The sequence below is a fragment of the Bos indicus x Bos taurus genome, chromosome 2 (genome assembly GCF_003369695.1).
Source record: "Bos indicus x Bos taurus breed Angus x Brahman F1 hybrid chromosome 2, Bos_hybrid_MaternalHap_v2.0, whole genome shotgun sequence".
Classification (NCBI taxonomy): domain Eukaryota; kingdom Metazoa; phylum Chordata; class Mammalia; order Artiodactyla; family Bovidae; genus Bos; species Bos indicus x Bos taurus.
The window spans coordinates 112,578,197-112,604,720 of NC_040077.1; the positions used below are offsets into that span (position 1 = coordinate 112,578,197).

Genomic DNA, 26,524 nt, shown 5'->3' on the forward strand with positions numbered 1-26,524 from the left:
CTACATTTAAAAGGATGTCAGTCTATTATATACTTACACATCTTGAAGATTCTGTAATTACTGAGAGCTGGAGAACTGCAGCATGAGCCAATTAAAACTAAAACGAAGAAAACTGTATTCTTCACATTCACTACACACAGAGGACAAGAAGTCTTTAGTCCCCTGTGAATAATTTTCAACAAGAAATTTAGAACAGGGTGGGTGGGGGGAAAGGGTGAGAATTTCAAATTCCAGGCAATTCAGAATGACACAGCTAGAAAAAAATAAACAAGGAAAAATGCTTGATTTTAATTTTGAGCTTCAGCTTCAAAAAAAAAATGTTGTTTTGGTACAAATATCTGAGGAATGGCAATATTCTAGACAAATACAACTAAAACTATAAATTTTGTAAGGACATTCCCTCCCAGATTATAAGCATCTCAAAGTAATATCAAGCCTGTTCTCTTATTTTACCGTATCCTTTTTAAAACATGTCATGACGCCTAGATAATTTGAAGGCAGTCCCGTTAAGAGTTAGTAATAATGATGAATCTTATTTAATGACCCATAGCTCACACAACGACTTACGATGTCTAAAATAATCCCATTTGCTCATCACTTAATCTTTAAGTATCCTCAACCACAAAAAAGATAGTCAAAGATCCAAGCTTTGAGGAAAACAGCGCAGTGGGACACACTCAGACTTTGGGCAAGTTATTTAAACTTTCCAACTTTACTTTCCTCATCTGCTTGTAACAAGAGAAATGGGAAAAGGTGGTATATTGTGTAGCAATTAACAAAGTTTGTGAAAGCATCTGACATATAACCCTTGCTCAATAAATTTCTTTCTTTCCTACAAAGAAACAACACACAGCCTTCTGTGCTGGAATTGTGCTGCCAAAAGTAATGACTGATGTCAAGGATGGAAAGAAAGATTATCAATTAGAAAAGCACAGTAGCCTGAAACAATACTATGAAATTACAAATTAAGTCTGACCTACACTCAACTGGCATCTAACATCACTAAATTACAGAACAGTAACATTTATAATGAGAAAGCTAAATCATCAACAGAAGGTTCAATTATTATAATCCGCATTTCAGTTCTCAACATGAGTAGGCTGTTCAAAAATCAATTTAAGATTTTGAAGTAATTTCTTTCAAAGGCATAGGTTAAGTTTTCAGATTAGCCTGTAAAGTTCAGTTAAGTCACAACTGACGAGTATGAACAGTATTCTTTCAACTGTTATCTGTCAGTGATTTTATGTGAAAAAATGTATATCTAACATTTCATAGTCTGATAATGACCACAAGATGCAATTGTTACGTATTCTCATTGAGTCAAGAAGTCTGTCACTATCCTATTGGTGCTACTTCTCTGATAAAGATATGTTACTTGGCATCCTAAAACATCTTTTATCCCGAGAATACAATATTTATATTCACTAGAACTCTTCAAAGACTCTCCTTGTTGAGAAAATTAGTTATTACACCTATAAGATCAACAATTTAAAATAAAAACATTTCCTATTTTCTTAATATACCATTAAATCCCAATCATTAACAATAAGAGGTCATGAGTATAAACTAGCTCTTTAAACATCTATCTGGAAAACAAAAATAAGAGAAAAGCAAGAATCATATATTTTGGATGGAATCTCAAAGTAGTAGTAGCAATGCTTCAGACAGAAATACTTCATGTCTAAATGCATATCTGAGTTTCCTATTTCTACCCTACAATCTAAAACTATGAATTTTAATTTAAAAATGATAATCCTTTGTTCTCTGTAGCTTCATCTCTAAAGTTTCTCTTTTTTTTAGTGGGTAAACCCAGTTTTTCTAAAACTATGATAACGTGTGGGCTTCCCTTGTGTCTCAGCTGGTAAAGAATCCACCTGCAATGCCAGAGACCTGGGTTTGATCCCTGGGTTGGGAAATAATGCGTACAGCTGTATAAACTGTTAGACAATAACAAATTAGTTTACACCATTATAAGCTACACATGATCCAAAGAGGGAAAAAAAAAAAAAGTAAAACAGTATAAGCTGCCACAGTTACTTAGCTTTGTCTTTGAATGACTCTAATTATAAACCACATGTGATAATGCAAAAGGCCTAGCTCATAAAATTATTACAAAAATCTGACAACACATCTCAAAATTTCTCTAAAACTGACACAAAAAGAAGTATATAAGAACATAATCAACTTTTCCACTCCTTCATATTAGCATTTAATCATCATCACTGAAACATACCATTCTTATTCTAAAGAAATTCTAAAGCTGAAAAGACAAGTGACATTTGCAACATCACAAAATGTTCTAGGGCACAGGAGAACACACCAGCATTCAGTTTCTAGACTGAAATTTTAAAAACAGAAATGAGCCTAAGGAAACCCCAATTTAAAATCTCTTAATTTTACAAATGAAGAAACTGAAGCTAGGGAGTTTATCCAAAATTATTCAGTTAGTTAAAGCAATGAAGGAATCCATGTGTCCTAAGCTAAGAATCCTTCTGTTCAGTTCAGTTCAGTTCAGTCAGTCATGTCTGACTCTTTGCGACCCCATGAATCGCAGCATGCCAGGCCTCCCTGTCCATCACCAATTCCCGGAGTTCACTCAGACTCACGTCCATCGAGTCAGTGATGCCATCCAGCTATCTCATCCTCTGTCGTCCCCTTCTCCTTCTGCCCCCAATCCCTCTCAGCAATTTTCCAATGAGTCAACTCTTCGCATGAGGTGGCCAAAGTACCTGAGTTTCAGCTTCAGCATCATTCCTTCCAAAGAAATCCCAGGGCTGATCTCCTTCAGAATGGACTGGTTGGATCTCCTTGCAGTCCAAGGGACTCTCAAGAGTCTTCTGTTAAACCATGTTAACCCAAATCACCTGAGTGTCTGATACTACAAAATCAATTAATAATTAATAGGCTAATATTAACACCGAATTATCAAGGCTATATGCTTTTTTTTAGTTTGGCCTAGAGAAAAAAGTTTTTAACCAGAAACCAGGCTTTTAAGTCATGGTTCTTCCGTAAATTCAAGACATGAGTATCCTCTGGGTAAATCACCTTCTCCAGTTCTCCACTTCCCCATCTATTATGTAAGATCTAGAACAGATTCTCTCTGAAGTCTTTTTAGCTTTTAAAGACTAAAATTAAATATGAAAACAATAGGATCAAATTAATTATTAAGACCAGAGATCTTTTCAAGAAAACTGGAGATATATTTCATACAAAGATGGGAACAATAAAGGACAGAAACGGCAAGGATCTAACAGAGGCAGAAGAGATCTGCTTCCAAGAGGTGGCAAGAATAAAGAGAAGAACTGGACAAAAAAAGGTCTTAAGGACCCAGATAACCACAATGGTGCACTCACTCACTAGAGCCAGACATCTTGGAATGTGAAGTCAAATGGGTCTTAGGAAGCATTACGACAAACAAACCTAGTGGAGGTGATGGAATTCCAGTTGAGGTATTTCAAATCCTAAAAGATGCTGTTAAAGTGCTGCTGCACTCAATATGCCAGCAAATAGGGAAAACTCAGCACTGACCACAGGTCGGAAAAGGTCAGTTTTCATTCTAATCCCCAAAAAAGGCAATTCCAAAAAATGTTCAAACTTTCATTTCATGTGATAGCAAGGTAATGCTCAAAATCCTTCAAGCTGGGCTTCAATAGTACATGAACCAAGAACTTCCAGATGTTCAAGCTGGATTTAGAAAAGCCAGAGGATCCAGAGATCAAATTGCCAACATCTCTTGGCTCATAGAAAAAGCAAGGGAATTCGAGAAAAACATCTGCTTCATTGACTATGCGAAAGACTTTGTGTGGATGAGAACAAACTGAAAAATTCTTCAAGAGATGGGAATATCAGACCACCTAACCTGCCTCCTGAGAAACCTGGTCAAGAAGCAACAATTAGAACCGGACATGGAACAATGGACTAGTTCAAAATTGGAAAAGGAGTACATCAAGGCTGTCTACCGTCACACTGCTTATTTATCTGCAGAGTACACCATGTGGATTGCTGGACTGGATGAATCCCAAACTGGAATCAAGATTGCCAGGAGAAATCTCAACAACCTCAGACATGCAGATAATACCATTCTAATGGCAGAAAACAAAGAGGAACTAAAGAGTCTCTTGATGAGGGTCAAAGAGTGAAAAGGCTGGCTTAAAACAAACATTCAAAAAACTAAGATCATGGTATCCAGTCCCATCACTTCATGGCAAACAGATGGGGAAAAAGTGGAAACAATGACAGATTTCATTTTCTTGGGCTCCAAAATTACCGCAGACAGTGATTGCAGCCATAAAATTAAAAGACGCTTGCTCCTGGAAAGAAAAACTATGACAAACGACACATACTAAAAAAAGCAGACATCTCTTTGCTGACAAAGGTTTATGGAGTCAAAGCTATGGTTTTTCCAGTAGTCATGGATGGATGTGAGAGGTGGACCATAAAGAAGATTGAGAGTCCAAGAATTGATGTTTTCGAATGGTGGTGCTGAAGAGAACTCTTGAGAGTCTCCTGAAGCTGTCAATCCTAAAGGAAATCAGTCTTGAATAGTCATTGGAAGGACTGAGGTTGAAGCTCCAATACTTTGGCCACTGGATGTGAAGAGCCAACTCACTGGAAAAGACCTTGATTCTGGAAAAAACTGAGGGAAGGAGAAGAGGCAAGAGAGGATGAGATGGTTGGATGGCATCACCCACACAATGGATATGTTTGAGCAAACTCTGGGACACTGAAGGACAGGGAAGCCATGTCCTCTACAAAGAGTTGGACATGACTTAGCAACTGAACACTGCTCATCAAAATACACTTCTTTCATATCTCATTTGCATATGGCATGAAGAAAAGCAAACTATTTTAAGTATCTGATCCTTGTACTCCAAAATTCATACACTCTTTAACCTACTTCTTAGTATATTCTGAGACACAAAAAATTATATATAAAGGTATTTAAACACATTCCAGTACTCTTGCCTGGAAAACCCCATGGACAGAGGAGCCTGGTAGGCTGCAATCCATGGGTCCCTAAGAGTCGGACACGACTGAGCGACTTCACTTTCACTTTTCATTTTCATGCACTGGAGAAGGAAATGGCAACCCACTCCAGTGTTCTTGCCTGGAGAATCCCAGGGACAGGGAAGCCTGGTGAGCTGCCGTCTATGGGGTCACACAGAGTCGGACACGACTGAAGTGACTTAGCAGCAGTAGCAGCAGATGGTAAAGCATCTGCCTCCAATGCGGGAGACCCAGGTTTGATCCCTAGGTCGGGAAGATTCCCGGGAGAAGGAAATGGCAACCCACTCCAGTATTCTTGCCTGGAAAATTCCATGGATGGAGGAGCCTGGTGGGCTACAGTTCATGGGGTTGCAAAGAGTAGGACATGACTGAGGGACTTCACCTTCACTTAAATACATTAACTTCAAGGAATCACTTTTTAAAATGTTTAACAAGATAAATTTCTAATAACTGAAAAAAGTTTAAAAATGTGTACTATGAATCTTCAACTTAAAAAGAAAAGTGTTAACTTAGAAATACATCAACTAATGTATCTTTCTTATAGGCTATTATTTTGACTGCTTTATTAAAGTCAATACACACTAGGACCCCCTTAATCAATATATACAGTCAAATTTTACTGAACAACATAGGATTCCATTGAGTCAAAGTTCTTATAACTTGTATGTGAGAGGTACACACACTTTGAATCTAGTGAGGTTTAAACTTGCAAAAGCTCCTTCCAAGACTTGGAAACTAATTTTAAGTTCTTTTTATAAAGAGAGTACTGAAGTGTATAAGCTTCAGGGGCCCTGGATTAACCCCTGGGTAATCATTTAAATGGCAAGCTTAGAATTAACTTCCCAATATATTCCTATTAGGAAAGTAAATATCAGAAACTAGTAAATTTTTTTTTAAAACCAGTACTTTTATTATATATTGCAAGGCGGTTTAGTCGCTAAGTTGTGTCTGACTCCATGCGACCCCATGGACTGTGGCCTGCCAGGCTCCTCTGTCCGTGGGATTTACCAGACAAATATACTGGAGTGGGTTGCCATTTCCTTCTTCAGAATCCAGCAAGTTTTTGACTGAATATAATTAAGGCAGTGTGATGTAATGGAAAGAACATGATTTTCTGAGTCAGATACACCTGGGATCTGAATCCCAGCTCTGCCCTTCCGTAGGTGTATATGTAATACACATTATTTTACTGGAAATGGCAACCCAGTCCAGTATGCTTGCCTTAAGAATCCCATATACATAGAAGCCTGGCGGGCTACAGTCCATGGGGTCGCAAAGAGTCGGACACGACTATGCGACTTTGACTTCACTCTGAGCCACAGGACAGATTTAAAACAGTTCAGTTCAGCTGCTCAGTCATGTCCAACTCTTTGCGACCCCACAGACAGCAGCACACCAGCCCTCCCTGTCTGTCACCAACTCCTGGAGTTTACCCAAACTCATGTCCATTGAGTTGGTGATGCCATCCAGCCATCTCATCCTCTGTCGTTCCCTCCTCCTCCTGCCCTCAATCTTTCCCAGCATCAGGGTCTTTTCTAATGAGTCAGCTCTTTGTATCAGGTGGCCAAAGCAGTGGAGTTTCAGCTTCAACATCAGTCCTTCAGAAGTAACATCTAAAGATTGTTGTGAGGATTTGAGATTATAGTTCAAACAGCCTAAATCAGAGCCTAGCACAAAGTAGACATTCAACACAATGCAGTTATTAATCTTATAAAGCAATTTCTCATACTATTAAACTGAAAAGGAGAGGAGGAAGAGTTTTTCATTATTACTTTCAAGAGGATAGGGAGAAGAGAAGAGGCTAAGTATTGCTCAGTTAAGAGCTGCTTTAGATAAGAATGACTTGCAATCAGGATGTTAAAGCATTCCTCTTAGAAATGATGGCTTGCTTTTACAGAAAAGCATCTCTAAGGAATCTTGTATTTTCTTAAAGTAGGTAAAAGATATCTCTTTGAAGTCTTTATTCATTTGCTTAGCTGTAACCTTTCTCATCTAAAGAGCAAACTCAGCTCCAAGCCCTACTCAAAGTTCACTTAAATAAACGGAAGTCAAATTAATAAATTTTAATTATATTTTCAACTTTTAAAAAAGAAAGAAGGAATGTTTTCTTGTAGCAAAAGGCTCTGGACTAGTGGTTAAAGCAACTTTAGACTGTTCTCAATTTCTCATTAATGGCAGCAACTTAGGAAAGTAGGACTCTCAACTTTAAAAACACTGGATTGGTCACTGATTCTAAAACAACAGAGAACTTTTTAAAATGAAGTCTTCTATACAAAGAACAATACAAAAATGGCTCTAAATGGCTAGAGAGGGAGATTTCTGAAGATACCTACTCCACCCCTCTTAGGCTTCCTGAGTCCTAGGGCTTCCCTGGTGGCTCGGATGGTAAAGAATCAGCCTGCAATGCAGGAGACCTGGGTTTGATCCCTCGGTTGGGAAGATCCCCTGGAGGAGGGAATGGCAACCCACTCCAGTCTTCTTGCCTGGAGAATCCCCATGGACAGAGGAGCCTGGCGGGCTACTGTCCACGGGGTGGCAAAGAGTCGGACACAACTGAGGAACTAAGCAGAGACCCTGTAAGAGTTTGACAATAACTGTTCTACATTAACACACTACTCTTATGCTTGAAAATACTAACTTTATGATTAGAAAATGATTTTAGCAGTCTCAGTGATGTTACTGTTTATTAGCAAGCACTTTCTAATATTATTTTTATTCCTCACAATTAATCTGTGAGAAAGATTGCTATAGTGCCCATCTAAAAGATGGGAAAACGAACTATAAAGAGTCTGTCAGCTCATTCACTCAACATTGTTGGTTGCTACTGTAAAGCACTGACAAAGATCAATACAAAGAGATCTGCTGCCTTCTGTAAAGAAAATCATATTCTAATACAGGAGATACTGACTATTCTCTGAAGATGGGGCTATGAAAGGAGATGGAATGGTAGTTACCATGGTAGAGAAGACAGAAAAAGGAACATCCTACTTCTCTGAGACCCAAGGGAAGGAGTTGAGAATAAGTAAAGATACAGGTTAATGAATGAAACTGCAAGAGATCAAAGCTGAAGGTACTTACACAAGATAACTTTGGTAGTTACATTTCCTGAAGAAGAGAGATAAGAGAATTCTCAATAAAGAGCTTGAGGACAATGACTAAAGTTTGAAATAGTTCAAGCAGGAAAAAGGGAGCCAAAGCTCACAGGGACACAAAAAATTGCCCAGAGGCACTGAAAAGTCCAGCAAGGTTAGAGACCACAATCTTGTAATTTTCTCCAGGAGTACCCAATAGTCTTAAAAAATATGAGCAGTGAAGACAGATGAATGGAATGGTTCAAGATGCTTTTTGCTGATATTTCTGGCCTTACCCTGGGAGACAACAGGAAAGAAGTGGCAAATGGTATCAGGCCCCACATCCTGGGAGAATGAAAAGGGTCTTCTTGAGATCCCACAGCACATTTAATGTGAGAAGAAAACAAGCAACACGTAGGATAGAATAATTCAATAATAACAGGTTGGATTTATTTATAGTGTTTATTATGTGCCACTTGTAAGAACTTTGTATGTATTAACCCTATCCTTACAACTGCCTTACGAGGTAGGTACTACTGTTTTCTTCTCTTTTACAAAAGAGAAAACAGACAGAGGTTAAGTGATTTGCTCAAGTCCTATACCTAATAAATGAAGGAGCTAGGACAGACTGTAGTATGAAGTTTTAAGATTTCTAAAGTAGCAGATAACAAGTTTCAAGACAGAGTGAAGACCACAGTAATAGAGAAGAGGCCAGATCTGTCCCATCGTTACCATTTAGTGCCAGTAGGAACACGTAATAAACATGTATTAAAATAAATAAATGAATGCCTGCCCACACACACTGGATAAAGTTAGTTTAAACTAGAGAGAATATCTGTGAAGAATGCATGCAAGTCTTCAATGACTGAGGGAGCATGTGGAAGAAGTTAGGAGACAGTCACAGGAATCACTCAAAGAACGGTACAGAAGGGCCAAGCCGCAAGAGTGATAGATGTTGCAATCATTAGCATCTGGGCCCAATGATTCATGGATTATAAGGAAAGAGGACACCTCAATTCAAGAAGATAAGCCTGTATCCTCAGGTCAAAGGTAAATTACAGATGAAAAGAGGGTGAAGAATTCCCAGAACAGGTAGAGATGACAGATGGTAGTCAATCTGCCGTGAAAGAAGGGCCTTACCAGCTATGGTTAACTGGCTGGGAGGAAGAAGTCATGGTGGAGGGAGTAAAATGTAGAGAAAGCTCGTGAACAGAAAAGACTAGGCTAGCAAGTAAGTCTTCCGACACGCAATCCAAAGTAACTGCTAATACATACCTACATCTTTTCTTTCAAGTCACTGTTTTAGGAGACTAGGCTAACTAACCTTTAAGGAAAAGTGCCACATGATCAGTAATGACCTACAAATTAAGGCTTCACTTACAGCTGAAAGAGTTCAAATATTTTGGAATACTCCCAGAATCGACTTAGCTAAGTCATTGATTACTGTGGTTTGGCTTCAAGGACTAGTTTCTCATTTAATCAATCATTTCACTAACCATCCACACTGTGTCTAACACTTCAAGATTGAAAAGGGGATCTGGTATAAACTTTGGGCAGGAACCATAACCTAGTTCATGAGTGAAAAAAAAAAAAAAAAGAGGGTGGAAGAAAAGAAGGAAGGAAATAAAAACAAAATGTACTTTTAGATAAACACTTAATGTACATATCTGGAGTAGGAAATGGCAGCCCGCTTGCCTGGAGAATCCCATGGACAGAGGAGCCGGCGGGCTACAGTCTAAGGGGTCACAAAGAGTTGGGACATGACTGAGCGACTAACACTTCCTTTAATGTACATATTAGAATGTACACACCAAGTGAGTGTTTACTCCTTCAATAAAGTTATCCCAGAAAGGTTATACACTTACCCCAATGAGTAACCATCACTATCGTATTTTCTCTTTTCAATCTACCCCCACCCCACAAGAGCCAGTGGCATTCTTTTCAAACACCCCAGCAGTAACCAAACCCATATACTTTGAGACTGATTTCTTAATGTGGTCCACAAATTGAATCTATAAGCTTCTCAAAACCTAAGTTCTAAAAATTTAAGTACCCAAAACTGGCAGCATCACTAAAATAACTGTATAAATAAAATTACTTGCAAAAATAACCTTCAATTTTAACATAAATTGTGGCATGAGTGCTCACTTAGTTGTGTCCAACCCTGGCGATCCCATGGACTGTGTAGCCCACCAGGCTCCGCAGTCCATGGAATTTTCCAGGCAAGAATACCGAAGTGCGGTGCCATGCCCTTCTCCAAAACTGTGGCAGAATCATGACTAAATACTGGTATAACAATTGTTCACTGTATGTTAGGTCCAGTTCTAATGCCTGACTCTCTTTATCTCACAACAGCCATGTAAGACAGGCCCTACAACCTCATTTTACAGAGGAGAAAACTGAGGTTAGAAGTGGTTAAGTAACGTGTTAAAGGTCACACAACTAGAAAGAGGCACAGCTGACATTTAAACTCTGATAGTGTATGAGCCCTCACTCATGCTCTCTAGTCTTTTTACTTTTTAGTCAGGTTTCTAAACCTATGCTGAATACTCAAATGTGAAACTAAATGAAAATTCCCTACAGACTATCCACGGTTTTATATGTAGGCAAAGAAATAAAAATTAAAACATTCAAGTACTATTTTTTCACCTATGAAATTAAAGATATCTTATCTAAGACACTGTTACAGGGTAGAAGTACAACCTTGAGAGATATAATTAATTCCTACAGCCTTCACTTTAGAGCCAGACTGCCTAGGTTAAAAAGAACCTTAGGTTCTCGTACTTCCAAGCAAAGTGACCTTAAGCAAATTACTTAACATCTCAAGACCTCTTTTGTAAAAAAGATGATAATAGAACCCTATAGAGTTATGCAAATTAAATTAGTTTACACATGCAAAGCAGAGAGAGCAGTGTGTGGCACATTATAAGCATTCAGCAAGTGGAACTATTATTATTCCTACCTTTCTGGAGGTCAATGTGGTTGGTCAATGTATCAGTTATGTTGAGTCCAGTAATTCCATAATCATAAGTGAAAAAGTGAAACTGTTTAGTCCCTCAGTCATGTCCAACTCTTTGCAACCCCATGGACTGTATAACCTGCCAGGCTCCTTTGTGCATGGAATTCTCCAGGCTAGGAATACTGGAGTAGAGAGCCATTCCCTTCTCCAGGGATCTTCCCTACCCAGGGATTCAACCCAGGTCTCCTGCATTGCAGGCAGATTCTTTACTGTCTGAGCCACCAGGGGAAGCATTCTTTGTAATAGAGAAAGCATGTATTCACTGGAATCAATCAAACCTGTCAGCAAGGAAATGGATAAGCCAAAGTACTGCAGATTCAAAATCATGTTTTTGATATATTTAACATGGAAATAAATATATATAGTACAGAAATAAAATTAATGGAAATAAAATAAATATAGTAAGATACTGTATTTAAAAGGCAGTATATAAAAAGATGGTACCTCAATTTTACTGTGTGCTTACACATGTATGAAAGATTATAAGGAAACACATCAAAAGGTTAATACAGCTTACTTCCAAGTGGCAGGGTTACAGGTGATTATCTATTACTTTACTTAGAAGTTCAGATACTTATTAAGTTTTCTATCATGAATATGCATCACTTTTACAACTAGAAAACCTACTAAAATGAATTCATAGCTTTGCTAGACTACAACTGAATAATTTTCACAATATACTTACAGACATTAACTGTAATTCATGTTTCAGCTCAGTGATTACTTACTAGTAGCACCTTTTTTGTTGACTTTATAATGATAAACAAGAACTATTATGAAAGTTCCGTTATTTAAAGCTATAAATTGTCCAATAACTTTTTTTTTTGGGGGGGGGTGTAATTAGTTTATTTAGGAAATGATCCTAAGAAGCACAGTGAGCAAGTGAGGAAGTGAGATAGGAAATGAAGGAGAGACAATGGACGGAGCATGAATGACATTTCAGATTTGGGTTCTAGAACTAGGGCTCAGTTCTGTTGGGGGCGAGGTGTGAATAGTCTATAAAGGGCATACATCACCTTGTCCCACCTAAGGGCAAGGAAGCTGGGGCACATATCCACTAGCTTCCTCCTCCCCTGGGCTGAGGGATGCTCCTCTGCAGTGGCCAAGGATGCCAGGACCAGAGAAAACCCTGAGGCACAGAGTGGCTGAAAGCCATTGGCCTGGATGTGACCTGTCTGGAGGTGACCTCCAGGATGGGTAGACTATGAGTGGGCTGTGGACAACTGTGGCTACATAGGCTGTGCCTTCTTCCTTGCTGTATCCTTAGCACCCAGGCAGCGCTTGGCACATCATGGATGTTCAATAACCACTAGTTGAATGAGCAGATGGATAAATGAAGAGCACATATGCACAAATACAGCTTAATGGTTCCTCAAATGCTGCTCAGTTGTCAAAAAACTTTTGCGACCATTTGAAACCAGCTCAAGTGTCAGTGACAGTGGATATTAGTGGGCAGGGCAAGATAATCTGCTTGCGGTTTGAAGTCCTTGACCAGAGTAGGTGGGAAACAAGCAGTAGGGCCATCAAGTCCAAAAGAAAGGGAAGCTCCCTATAAAGCACCTTGGAAATCATAAAGTGGATGTAAACCAAAGATGTTATTGTATTATTACTTCTTTTCCTGGGTGTTCCTGGGCACAGGGGATTCAGAACCCCACTGAGGTGCCTGTTGTTATGAAACTTTGGTAGTTAGACAAGTCGTAACTATTATATTGAATCACAATTTGCCTCCTAATTGCTCATTAGTTTCCAATGGCTTCAAATGACACTTCATCTCTGTTAACTGTGGTTCGGTGGCTCACAGTTTCTGTGTGTTATCGTCCTCACCTGTAAAGTACCTATGATAACACTGCATAAGACCTGGACTCTGCCTTTCAACCGCATCATTCAAATTCAGAACTTTTATAAAAATCTAGCAAAACTTCAAAATTTTGTTTTGCTGTTAAGATTAACAGATAATTTTTTTTCGAATAACAGCAAAAAATTATCTCTGAGGTCTCCCAATTTATAACACAATGAGAAGATACACTATTTTTTCTAGCCTTAATTATATAATCTTGTTGAAATAGAGAAAACACTATTATTACCTAGCTGCATTTAATGAATGAAACTTTCTCTATTTTGTTTGAATGAACTTATTGTGTGACTACTGTATTATTTAACAAGTCAAATTCACACATTATACTCTATACTATTAAAACTGTTTCAAATTCAGTAACTTTAGTACTAATAATTTGGTAGTAATAATTTTCTTGGCTCCTCAGAACTGCTTTCTAAGATAATACAAAATAGACACTTTGTAACTACTTTTTATTTTTAAGCTTCTAAAGCCTGTGAGGTACTAACTATAACAGCTGGCTGTCCTAAAACCATTATAGAAAAAAAAAAATCAGTCTAAGTGAAAGCAATACTTTAATGAATGCTATATCTCCATAACATCCCTATAAGAAAATATTAAAGAATAAAAAACAAACCAAACTTGAGAGGTTAATTCCGCACCCTGTGTGATTTGCAAAACTCTTATTCAATCTCTCTGTATGTACAGTCCAGGTGGTAAATAAAAGAAACCTATTTTGAACATTAAAGCTGTTCCCTTAAATCTAACAAATATCACTACAGCTAGAAGAAACAAAAACATTAACTTTCCCTCTTGTCCTTAAATTCTTGTGCTCTTAAGTATTTAAGAACATAACAAATGAGTATCAGTCATTCTGTGGGTTCCATTTAACAATAACTTCTCTTATTGTCCATGCCACACAGGTGGTGCTCATCTAGAATTACTGCATGCACATCACAGACAGAGATTCCTTATCATGATTGACGATGCTTCTATAAACCAGTAAGTGAAACCATTTTCAGATCACATTCTAATGAAAATCACTTTCACAATTTGTCTCCTAAACTCTGAAGTCTAAGTCAAAAAAGGCAAATCAGAGGAGACCAGTATTCCCATTCAACCATATCCCCTCCAATACAATCAAGCTTTTCAAGCCCATGTGGACAAACAACCCAACTACAGTACAGACGGTGAGGAATGACTATTATAAAGATAAGAACAAAAAGTTCACCTGACAGCAACTAATCCTACAGAGTGAAACACATGGCAACAGCAAGGAAATAAGGGCAGGAACTTCTTGGGACAGCATTCTTTGGTCCAAAGCCACAGAGTTTCCAGGAGTTTCACAACTACAGCTTCCTTTCTTAAAAAAGTGTTGTGTCACTTGCTGTCATTTTGGGTACCAAAAAACTCCGAAAGATATGAGATGCTATATATTTTGTCCACTGCAGCAAAGTTTACAAACTGGAATAAAATATTTCCTCCATCGTCAATCTGTTACATACAGAAAGTTCTGCATTGTTTTCCATCTTAAAAAGAACCAACTTCTCAGAACCTGATTTTATTGATGAGACTACAGCTGGGGTAGGTTTACACATTTACAAAATATCCTGTACCATCACTTACTATTTTGTAAAGATAACAAAACAATCTTCAAACATATTTTTACACTGTTTCACCGATCAGTTTTATAAAACACTTTGAAAGGAGTATTTGAGGCCTCTGCTTACACTACAATTTCCCTTAGAGTAGCTGTTTATCTCAAATGGTAAAATATAGTAGTTTTGCACACATGAATACACAATTCCATATTTTCTTTATGGAATAACATGCATTTATTACTTCTGACTTGCAATCCATGCAGACTACAGTTAGGTAAATGACTGCTAACCTGGAAGGAAAAAAAAATTCTGAAAGTCTGTAAGTATTCATTTACCAAATAATCAGTGAAATATCACACCACTGAGGTTTTATGTAGCCATTCTTAATGAAAGTTGAAAGAACTATGATTTTTAAATTTATGTATTAAAGAAATGCAATGGTTCTCATTGTAGGAACTACTTATGAGTAATGTTAATACCCATGAGAAAATTTAAAACTCTTAGACACTTTTAAAAATTAGCAGATACTAAGTACTGAATATCAAACACTAGCTACTTGCAAACTTCATTTAAGGATTTTAGACAAACTTAAGAGGGCAACAAATTACAGATAAGAAAAGGCCTACATTAGCTCATGACCATAATGCTCCTGAAAAAAAAGTCAGTTTCAGTGCTGTATGGTAACCTGTCACATACTCTGATACTCTTTAGCTAAAAGAAGAACAAAATTCTCTCCCACAGCTTCTTCCCAACAGTACAAGATCCAGAAAAGAGGGATATTGTTTTCTGAAGCTATACTGATACATCCCAAGACCCCAGAACAGTACCTGGCACACAGTCCTCAGTATTTCCTAAATGAATGGAGTGGAAGAACAGGTAGGGACAGGCAAACCAAGAGATCAAAGAGTTGATTACACATAGATAAAGACAGAGCTGATTAATCAGAATATCCACAACAGTGAGTTGATGTCAAGTGTGAGCTATTTCACCTTTTAACAATAATCTGTATTAGAAGTCAGACTTCAAGAATAGCAAACTTTTCTTAAAAATGTATAAAATTATTTTAAATTCTGAATAATTCTAGATTCTGCTCACTTAGTAGGAACTGATTCAGTAGGAAAACTATCCCTACTCACGAATTCATAAACCCAGTTCATTGTTTATCATTATAAAGGAAAACGTGCAAGTGAACTTCATTAGTGCTCTTCTGTCAACATTTCTTACTTTCTTTGTACTTTCTCACGATTACTTAAGGAAAAAAACTTCAGAAATTAAAAATCCCTTTAATGTGCATTAAAACATCTAATTCTCCTGATTATATCCTACCTTTATTTACGTAAAGTCCCAAGAGTTTTCACATAGGCATTAACATTTTTCTTATTACCATCTGGGAATTCTGCATCAGGTGTATTTTTTCGAAAGAATTCAGGGAGGTCCTCAAGTTTTCTAAGTCAGTTTCTTACTCAACTAGGACAATTATATTAATCTCTCCACTAAAGTGCGAACTACACTTTAGAAAAAGCATGCTTTAAGAAGTGAATACAAACCCTCTCTTCAATGCCCCCCACCACACAATATAATGTGCTTGTGATTCTAAGACAGGAAACCACAGCTTCTTCTCTAGTTTTCCTGGTTTAAAATCTTCTATTCAATTGCTAGTTTGTCCACCTTGACGTCTACTTGTTACAGAAGCGGCCATGAGCAAGTATGTCCAGTTTCTCTGTCCCAAGAGTACACTCTAATTGCTTGCCATTGGCTATCTGATTCAGATATGACATCCAAAGTTATACCCTGTAATACTAAACACCGCAGGGGTATGACTTAATTTAAGGCCAAAAAAGTTTCTAAACAAAAACACTTTTGCTGTCACTAAAACCTAGAGTAAAGCAACTCACGGTGGTGACTACTTATTCTTTTGGGCTTCCATGGCTAAGAAATGAAGAACCAATCGTCCCATTTGTTTTCTCTTACTTCCCCTTGAGTGGCTAGGCCATTCCTGCACAGGAGAGTTTGTAAAGTGCATTGGAAGGTTGCGGATGAAAGATTCTGTAAACACACCGACGTTGTTAGTGTATTACTACAGAGCATTACGCGGAACGTCTGTCAACGCGTCGAGGGTAGGTGAACGGCAGAGCCCTTCCTGGGGAGGGGAAGAGCGGGAGAGGTCCGACCTCGGCATCTTTTAGCAGGCCATCCTTTAGGCATGGTGATTTTTTTTCAACTGCTGCGAAACCTCACGTGAAAAGTTACACACACGCCCCACACCGGGAGGACGTAGACGGTCCCCGTCCCTGCAGGGCTGAGAGCCCCGGGGACCGAGCAGGAGCGGGGTGCTAGGGGTTGGGCCTACACCCCAAGAGCGCGGCGAGGTGCCGGGACCGGCAGAGGGGCCCCGGCCGCAGCCGACGCCCGCGGGGCGACCGGAGGCGCAGCTCTGGGGCGGGAGCGCGGCGCCGGCCTCGGACGCCGGGGGCGCGGGGAACGGCCCGGGAAGGCGGCCGTGCCGGGGCCCCGCGCCGCCCCGTTGCCGGGAAGGCTCGCGCCCCGCGGCCGGCGGCGTGGGGGATGGGAGGCCGGGCCTGCGGCCTGTTGGGGGGAGTTCAGCCCGGGCCTCGCGTGCGGCTGTCGGCCGGGCCCCCAGACCCCGGGTCCCAAGCGCCGAGAAGAGACTCACCGGAAAGGCCCGGATCCGCATCTTGGTGTCCTTCCGGCTGCCCGTGCCTTTGCTCAGATTCGACATGGTGCTCGTCCCCTCCCCGGCGGCGGCTTCGGGTCGCACTCCGAGGCGCCGGTGTCACATTTAAGGCGGGCGGGCAGGCGAGGGGCGACGCTGGGGGCGGCGGCGGCGGCGCGACCCCCGGGCTGGGCTGGGGAGCTGGCCGGCCCCTGGGCGGCCGCGGCGGGGGCAGCGGCGGCTCGGTATCCGGCGGCTCGGGCTCGGCTGGGGGACTGCGCTGGCGCGGCGGCTCCACGGGGTCCCCCTCACGCCCGGCTCGGCTCCCTTTATCGCGCTCCTCCGCGATGGCGGCGGCGGCGGCGACGGACAAACATCTCACTGCGCAGGCCGAACGTCCTCCTCCTCCTCCTTCTCCTCCTCCGCCTCAGCGAGACGAGATCCGGCCCAGAGGGTGGAGAGGGGAGGAGGGAGGGAGGAGAGCCGGAGAGTGGAGAGATTGGGGGGAGGGGGGGTGGGAGGACAGGAGGGGGAGGCGGGCGGCCGCGGCAGGAGGAGGGGGACACTCAAGTCTCGCGAGAAGAGGGCGAGCGCGCTTTCCCGGGCGGGGCGGGGCGAAGCCTGCGAGTGGGAGGGGGCAACGGGAGAGGAGGAAGGGAACGGGGATTTGGGGAGGTGGGAGGGGCCAGCGGGGAGGAGAGGTAGGAAAGGGGCGGGACTGAGGAGGGAGGAGTGAGCTTACTTTTTGAAAGGGGAGCGTTGGAGACCGGATCCTGGGTGAAGGGGCTGCTGATTGGTGGAGCGCCGGCGAGGGGGCGGGGTCCTGTTCACGTGGACCGAGTGGGCGGGGGAAGTTCCGAGAGCCGGAGCCGGACTGTAGTAGGCAGTGTTCGGCTCTGCTTAGCTGGGCCGACCTGGATGGGCTGGGCTAGAGCGGGAGGAGGGTAGTCTCGGGGTGGAGCGTAGGGTGCTAGGTGGATAACCACGTCCTGAAACTGGTTCCTGTGTTTTTCTAGGGCATGTGGACTAGGGATGGATACTTGACCAGAAGCCAGAAAGTTGAAAGAAGAGTTTGTGCAGGAGTTATTAATATATGCAGTGTCAGAAAGTAGAGTCCTCTATGCCTAACAAGGTATTCGGATTGGATGTGCACACTCCAGCTGTCAGGATTGAGGGGTGGAAATCCATAAAATTTCCTTAAACTGCACAAGCTCTTGATTCACTATTGTCTGAGAGACCTAGAACTTACTAGTATTAAAATTTGTATTTCTTTGCCATTGAAATAACAGCTCCCTTAACGCAGTGCAATATTTTGGTAAATGGTGTTAAATATAAAATAGAATGATAGAAACCTAACCTTAACCTGCCAAATCATTTTTACCATTTCAAGAGTATGATACATTTTGAAAGCCAAAATTTTTGTCTTTCATTTCAGTTTGCTGATAATTTGGGGGAATAAAAGTTTGGCATTGCGTTCAAAAAGTCTAGTTTGATTCATCAGTTTTGCTTTTCATTATGAATTTTACATCCTAATTTACTTCTTTGTATTGTTATATTTGGATTTCTGACTGCAGAGGAATATGTGAGTTCCCACTAAAGTTTACGATATCATTTTAAGTAAGAACCTGTTGTTGGAATGAATATTAATAGAATATTAATACTTTTAAATTTTATTTTTAATGCCTTTTTTAAGATGAAGTTTAAATCTTTTTAAGCATTTGGACTCTGGGGGTTTTTATATTATTTTTTTTAATAAATGAACTGGAATATACCTTTTTGATTTGTTCACTGTAAGGTTGGATTTTCCCTAAATTAACTTAATCCTGATAACTAGATTCACCAGTGTTGTGCTTTCACCCCTTACTTGGTTGAAATGCCCCATTGAAAACATTTTCTTGTTTTGTTTTCTGGTATTTGCTAATAAAACAGAGCTTAAGAAACAAGGATATTGCTTGAAGCAATATCTATGTAAATACTGAAGCTAAAAATATGTCAAGAATTTTGTTGATAAGCTAACAATGGGAGGGACTCTGATTTAAATAATGGCAACCCACTCCAGTACTCTTGTCTGGAAAATCCCATGGATGGAAGAGCCTGGTAGGCTACAGTCCATGGGGTCGCAAAGAGTCGGACAAGACTGAGTGACTTCACCGTACTAAAGCTCAGTTGGTAGAGAATCTGCCTGCAGTGCAGGAGACCCCGGTTCGATTCCTGGGTCAGGAAGATCCCCTGGAGAAGGGAAAGGCTACCCACTCCAGTATTCTGGCCTAGAGAATTCCATGGAAAGTCCATGGGGTCGCAAAGAGTCGGACACGACTGAGCCACTTTCACTTCACTTCACATGAGTCTTGGATAGAAGTTTATAATCTATGTGCTGATTGAAACTTCATTTCCATAATCATTAGATGATACTAACAACCAATGTTTTTGTATTGGTTGCAGGGTCAGGTGGCTCAGTTTCTTTCTAATGTAAGAAGACTGCTCTGACCAAGGGATCATCCAGGCGAAAATCCTGGAGTAGGTTGCCATGCCCTCCTCCAGGGGATCTTCCTGACCCAGGGATCAAACCCACTTCTGCATTGCAGGAGGATTCTTTTTTCACTGAACCACCTGGGAAGCCCTTCTACTCTTTCACTGGATGTATTCTGTGTCTTTAGGGGCAAGGGCTAGGCTGTTTGTCTAGAGTTCCTTATCTGTGAAATGGAGATAAAAAGAATGTTTCTTCCTTGGGCTACTCAAATTTAGATGATAAATACATTTTTTAAAACCCTGAAAGCAGTGTTCAGCACAGAGTAGTCACTCAAAACCTGTTGGCTGCTATTATCTTTGGTAATTAAGGCCCAGCTTATACTGTCTTCCTTTATTCAATATGTAGGTTTCTTTAAGAATGCTGTATGCTTTTACAAAATGAATCTTACTTGGATTTCAGAAACCAATAAAGTAGTTTTTTCAAACATTAGAGAACCAGTGTTATTTGGCAAGTAAGAGTATTAAAGGGCTTCCCAGGTGGCTCAGTGGTGAAGAATCCCCCTGCCAACGCAGGAGTCACAGGAGATGCCAGTTTGATCCTTGGGCTGGGAAAATCCCCCAGAGAAGGACGTGGCAATCCACTTCAGTATTCTTGCCCAGGAAATCCCAAGGACAGAGGAGCCTGGCAGGCTACAATCCATCGTGTGGCAAAAGAGTTGAGCGCAACTTAGCCAGTAAAACAGCAACAACAAAGAGCATTAAAAGAAAATAAGTAACCGGAAGTATAGACTAGCTTCATTATTTTATTTTGCTTTTTTATGTATTTTAACCACAGAAATGGAGGAAGATCAGTTTGTGAATGAAGAACAGTTCTTTAGAACAATACATTGAGGTGATTTTTCTTCTTTCAGTGTGAACCTGAGAAAACACCAGCATTAACACCACACTAAAAGCCAGCATTTAGGAAACCCCCCTGCATTAAAGCATATATCCATGTAATTGTGAATCGTATAATGTCCTTTTGTTTTGTGAACTCAGATTTTCATATTATGGTTTTACTTAAGCAAAATTTAGCTGCATTTAAAAGAATCACTCTCTACTGTCTCCCTTTAGGTTGTTAACCACAAAGACCCAGAAAAATTCTTAAAAATGAATTTGTCTGCCACTGCCATAGAAAATTCTACTGCTCATTTATTTAAGAAATATTTATTTAATGGCTGCCATATATCGGGCGGTAAGGTAAATAAGACAGATGAGACCTACCATCACATAATATATAGTCCTTCCTCCCTCCGCCATCCCCAAAACTTGGAAACGACAGGTCCACGCTGGATTTGGCAATAACTTTTTTATACACTGTAGTCCAGAAATCAGAGCTTTTCCTTCCTAGAAAATAAACATCCTCAAAATGCCTATGAAATACCCTCTAAAGCAGCAGTAGGCCCCTAGTCCAGTCGTGTTCCCTGCCCTGCAAATAGCAAATGAACTTTCAGGATATTCCTTTTTCTGTCAACTGCCACCTGATCCAGCAAAGAAAGGAGCGCGGGACTAGGAACCAACTAGATGTTACATGCCTGCCAGTTGGTATTCCCACTTATGCTGACCGTGTCCTGACACAGGAGAATTGTGGCCCCATTTCCATTTATTTGCAGGGAGCACGTGCAGTCAGAGAAGCCAGGAGGCTGAGTGGACCAGCCTCTTTTCTACATCCCAGTCTAGAGATGGGCAGTACAGACTGTGAGAAGCCAGTGAAAGGCAATAGCTTCTTCTTGGCCATGAATTTCCAGGTATCCAGGATACCAAGCCACATTAATCACTGCATCATACCTAGTGATTTGATTCTGCAGATATTGCTTATTAAAACAGCTGACAGCCTACCAATTTATTTGGAAAGATCTGCTCATTGGCTTTAAACAGCAAAGGCTGTGTTAGGGGAAGATGCACATTCTTCAAATTGGAAGGGAAAGATCTGTAGATATTATCACGTCCTTGAAAAGAAGGGCTCAACCTACTTTCTTCCTTGTCTCCACCAGGCAACTAGTAAGTATTGTAGGCCATTAAATTTGTACATGTTTAGAGCAGTAGCATTCATGTTTGCTTTATAAGATGACATGTCATAGGAGTATTGGATTGACAACATAATCACAGACATAAAAACTGTAGATCTTTTCTACTTTTTACTGTTTTTTTATATGTATATCATCTATACAAGAGCATGTAAGACCTATGAGCATAGGAAACAAGTTACATCTTGAATTAAAATCTTAAATGCCCGTTGTATCATAAAAACCCATCTCAATTTTTTATCACATGTCATGCTAAACAAAATCATCTCACTGGAAGCTCTGGAAATCTTCTAGTTAGCCTGGACAGTGTTCTGTTTACTCCACATTTATCCAGTAAATTAATATTTTGAAAATAAAAATGTCTATATATACAACCGACAAACCTAATTTAACAGAATACATATTCTCAATTAAAAATTATAGGCATCGTGTCAATGTAATTTTATTTTGAAGACAAATAATTTCCTCTTACTGATAACAGTAACTATATCAAGAATCCTCTGGGGGACAATTATGGATATGTATTGCTCTTTCTTTCGTGATGAGTAAAACGCATGTTGAAATTTATAACTCTTCAGCTCTGTCTTTGTGAAGTAAGTTAATTTTGAAGATGAGATAAAATGCAGTTCCAAAGGACTATAAATGTAAATAGTCTAAATTTTATGCTACATTTAGTAATTGTGTGAACTATAAATACAACAGTCAACAAATAAAATAGTATTATCTTTCAATTTCTTCAATAAACTGTTTTGAGTTCACAGTAAACCTATATTCTTTATTGTTACATTTTCAATAGTGCTGGTAGAGATGAAGAATTACCGTTAAGAAACTTACAGATTATTGTTTTAAATTGTTGGGGCCGATTTCTAGCCCCAAGTTGATATAATCAATTAATTCCCACCAATAAGTTGATTTGAAGTTAGTTACTGGTATCTGAACCTCCTGGTTCTTGAATGGCTAGTTTTGGGGCAGACAATCCACTGAATGGATGGTTCTAAGAAACGGACAATGTGGACACCCTGTTAAGATGAAACAGGCAACTTTATATCTCACCCAGGTTAAAACCTTGTAAAAATTTTTCATGTGTAAGAACTTTAGATATTGTCCTTCTCTGCTAAGGGACTTTGTTGAGAAGTGCTTATCTCTGCATGAACCTTCATTTTTTGGGGAAAGTTGCTTTAGATGCTCATATTGTTAAGGCAGTTTCACGCTATTTTATTAATTTTTATAGTTATGTTTGTGCTTGTTTGGGGGGTGGTACTTCCTATTAGCATCTCCTGATTTCTTGTTTTAAAGGATTCAACTGTTGAGTGTGGTCTTGGTGGGTAGTGGTGTCCATTTCCTATCGCAATAGCCAAGGGGGCCTGATGCCCACTTTCCACTGCCCAGCTCAACATGGGGATGTATTATGTAGACTCAGGCGAGTGGGCCTTCTCCTTGAGTTGGTGGCTGAAGGACACAGGGACATTTGGTGGGCATACGGGCAGTGGCAGTGGGTGGCCTAGGTGCCTCCCACTGAATGACTTCAGTGTCATTTCTGCTCTTCAGCTTTCCAGAGATCCCTGGGTTCCTGCTTATTCTCCAACCCTGATCTTCCCACCTCCCTGGCCTTTCTGTGACTCCTAACATGCTTTCCCCAATTTCCATTTTCACTTAAAATAGTTAAAGTTTGTTTCCACTGTGTATCAGTCAGGGTCCTGGCAAGAAACAGATGGCTCACTCATACAGGGAAATTGAGGCGAGTTTAATTCAGAAGTTTAATTCAGGCGACTATTTACAGAAGTGTGGGCAGATTTAGGGAGTGACCACAGGATGATGAAGCATCTCAAGACTAACAACAGAAGGGAGGTTTGCATCCCTTCCAGACTAGAAGGGCTATGAGAAATGGCAACCAGAACCTGGAGGCAGAATTCTCTCTGAAGCCTTGGAACAGGGCTGTCTGAGAAGCTGAGACCTTAGGAGAGGACCCAAGCTGCTGGCTCAGTAGGGAGGCAGATGGGAGAAAATACCCGAGCCTTACTCTTCTCCTTCCTCCAGATTTCTGGCTGGTAACCTCCATTGGATGAAGCTAACTGGAAGCCAGAAGGCAAGGAAGCTCATTAATGGATCCCATAAAGGTTAGCCTTCCTGAACACAGAGCAGAATGGAGAAGGGAACAGGGAATATCTGTGTAGAGTTCTTGTGAATAAGACTTAACTGATAAAAATAAAATACACATTTTTTTAAACCCCTTCATGTAGTTGTAAAGTCTGTGCACAATAAGGAGATGCCTCGCTGAGGAGGTCAATAGAAGTGATATCCAAAGCAGGTGTGCTTGCAAGGGCTGTCATTACTTGAAGGAAGGAAACCTATTTCCTTGATCAGAAGTGCCAATTGCCCTCAAAACTATGCAGCTGTGAGTCTGTGTTTCCCTCGGTGGTGGGCAGGACCCTTTGGTCTTTTCTAATTTGTATTAAAACTATCATATAGGGTTTCCTGGTGCCTCGGTGGTAAAGAATCCACCTGCCAATGCAGGAGATGCAGATTTGATTCCTGGTCCGGGAAGATCCCACGTGCCACAGAGGAACTAAGTCCACGTGCCACAACTCTTGAGCTTGTGCTCTAGAGCCCGGGAGCCACAACTCGGTGAGTCCCAGAGCCTGTGCTCTGAAACAAGAGGAGCCACCACAGCGAGAAGCCCACGCAGCACAACGAAATAAAATTATTTTGAAAACCTATCATGTAGACAAACAGTGATTGCATTACCTATACACTAAAGTTTTAAACTATGAAAGAAAATAGCACCGTGCTTAAGCATGCCCATGCTGGAATCAGAGCACCTGGATTCTAAACCAAATTCTGCAGTGTATCAATTTTCGTTGTTGTTCAGTCACCTAGTTGTGTCTGACTCTTCGAGACCCCATGGACTGCCGCGTGCCAGGCTTCTTTGTCCCTCACCATCTCCTGAAGTGTGCCCAAGTTCATGTCTGTTGTAAATGTACCATTTATTTTCATCAGTGAAATCAGGTTAATAATAATACCAGCTTGACAAGGCTAACATGAGGATTAAGACAAACAATGGAGGTAAAGTATTTGACACAACACCGACAAGAATTGTTCCATGGTTAATTTCTAACCCTGTGTTTTGACTTTCATTCCTGCAGCCACCAGTATCCGGTTTGCTTGATCCTTTCCTTGGTGGCACCAGTACCATCAGCACTTACACAGTAGCCTTTCTGTCATCTGTATCTGGTTACCTATACTACCATCATCCTGTCAATCATATCACTTTCCAATCAGCTTTCATTTTCCCTGCAACTTTCGCTTCTCTAGGCCTATTTCCTAGCTGTCTCTTACCTATGAACATTGCTCCCGCGGTATCTGTCTTCCCAGGGAGACCCAGGAGCAGCAAGTCTTCTAAAACGACTGAAAAGGAGAAACAATGATGGGAATTTTGCTTTGACTTTCCAGTCATGTCAAAATCTTCACTAACTTTTATACTATTAGGATATCCTTTCTGTAGTTTAAGATTTGACTTTACCACAATTCTAGGATTAAAACTGTAAATCTACTATGCTTATTTTAAGGGCTGAAAATTGACTTGGAAAAATAAACACACAAAGCAATATAACCCTACTGTCCCTTGTCATGGTCTGTCTTATGCTGTGTTCTTACCTTCCAAAGCATACAAAGCACAAACCTTGGGCATATACATTACACGTGGTGCAATTCATCATCATTTGCACTTCTGCTTTTCTCTCTCCACTGCCATGTCACTTTTGCTGTGCACAAGAGAGCAGCAAGGCTCGAACCGACATCCTGACAACTGAAAAATTATGTCTCATGTCAGTGTTAAGTACATGACAAATTAAATTAATCCTTAAGCTTTTTGTGTTCTCATCACTTTTCACCTTTATTATATTTCAGCACATGTTTTTAAAATTTCATTTAATCCTAATACTTGCCAATAATATTAACAGAATGCAAATTTAAAAGGCGTGCATGCTTAGTCGCTCAGTCGTGTCCAACTCTGTGACTGTGTGTACTGTAGCCTGACAGGCTCCTCTATCCGTGGGATTTCCCAGGTAAGAATACTAGAGTGGGTTGCTATTTCCTTCTCCAGGGGATCTTCCCAGCACAGGGCTCAAACCCACATCTCCTGCATTGGCAGGAGGATTCTCTACTACCGAGCCACCTGGGAAACCTCAGTTTAAAAGGAGTGGATAGAAAACTCCCCTTGACACTCTTGCATTGATTTAATCTCAGGTAACAACTTCGTCCTTAAGGTTTTGATTGAAAGTATGATGCTATATCGGAGAAGACAATGGCACCCCACTCCAGTACTCTTGCCTGGAAAATCCCATGGACGGAGGGGGCTGGTGGGCTGCAGTCCATGGGGTCGCTAGGAGTCGGGCATGGCTGAGCGACTTCACTTTCACTTTTCACTTTCATGCATTGGAGAAGGAAATGGCAACCCACTCCAGTGTTCTTGCCTGGAGAATCCCAGGGACGGGGGAGCCTGGTGGGCTGCCGTCTATGGGGTCGCACAGGGTCGGACACGACTGAAGCAACTTAGCAGCAGCAGCAGCAGCATGATGCTATATTAAAATCTAAAGTATTTTTATATCTATTGATAAGTAGGCAGTTCTTTCCATAATTGTGTCCAGACTTTTAGAAGTAATAGAAATGGTCCACAAGACTCTCGTTTGATCAACTTATTCACCATCAATTTTTGGTGCATTTACACATCTACCATTTGAACTAATGTAACAAGTGACCATTCGTAGGAATGGGGAAGGATTAT

The 26,524-nt window shown here is 40.6% G+C and overlaps 1 protein-coding gene across 1 annotated transcript in view; it reads right to left on the reverse strand.

Annotated features, from left to right (window-relative positions):
- Window positions 1-17,698, reverse strand: part of CUL3 (cullin 3) — a 112,714-nt gene extending 95,016 nt beyond the window's left edge. The window contains exon 1 of the mRNA XM_027514801.1: window positions 17,207-17,698. Coding sequence (XP_027370602.1) covers window positions 17,207-17,272 — 66 coding nt within the window. The 5' untranslated portion in view covers window positions 17,273-17,698. The remainder of the gene's footprint in view (window positions 1-17,206) is intronic.
- Window positions 17,699-26,524: the final 8,826 nt, after the last annotated feature.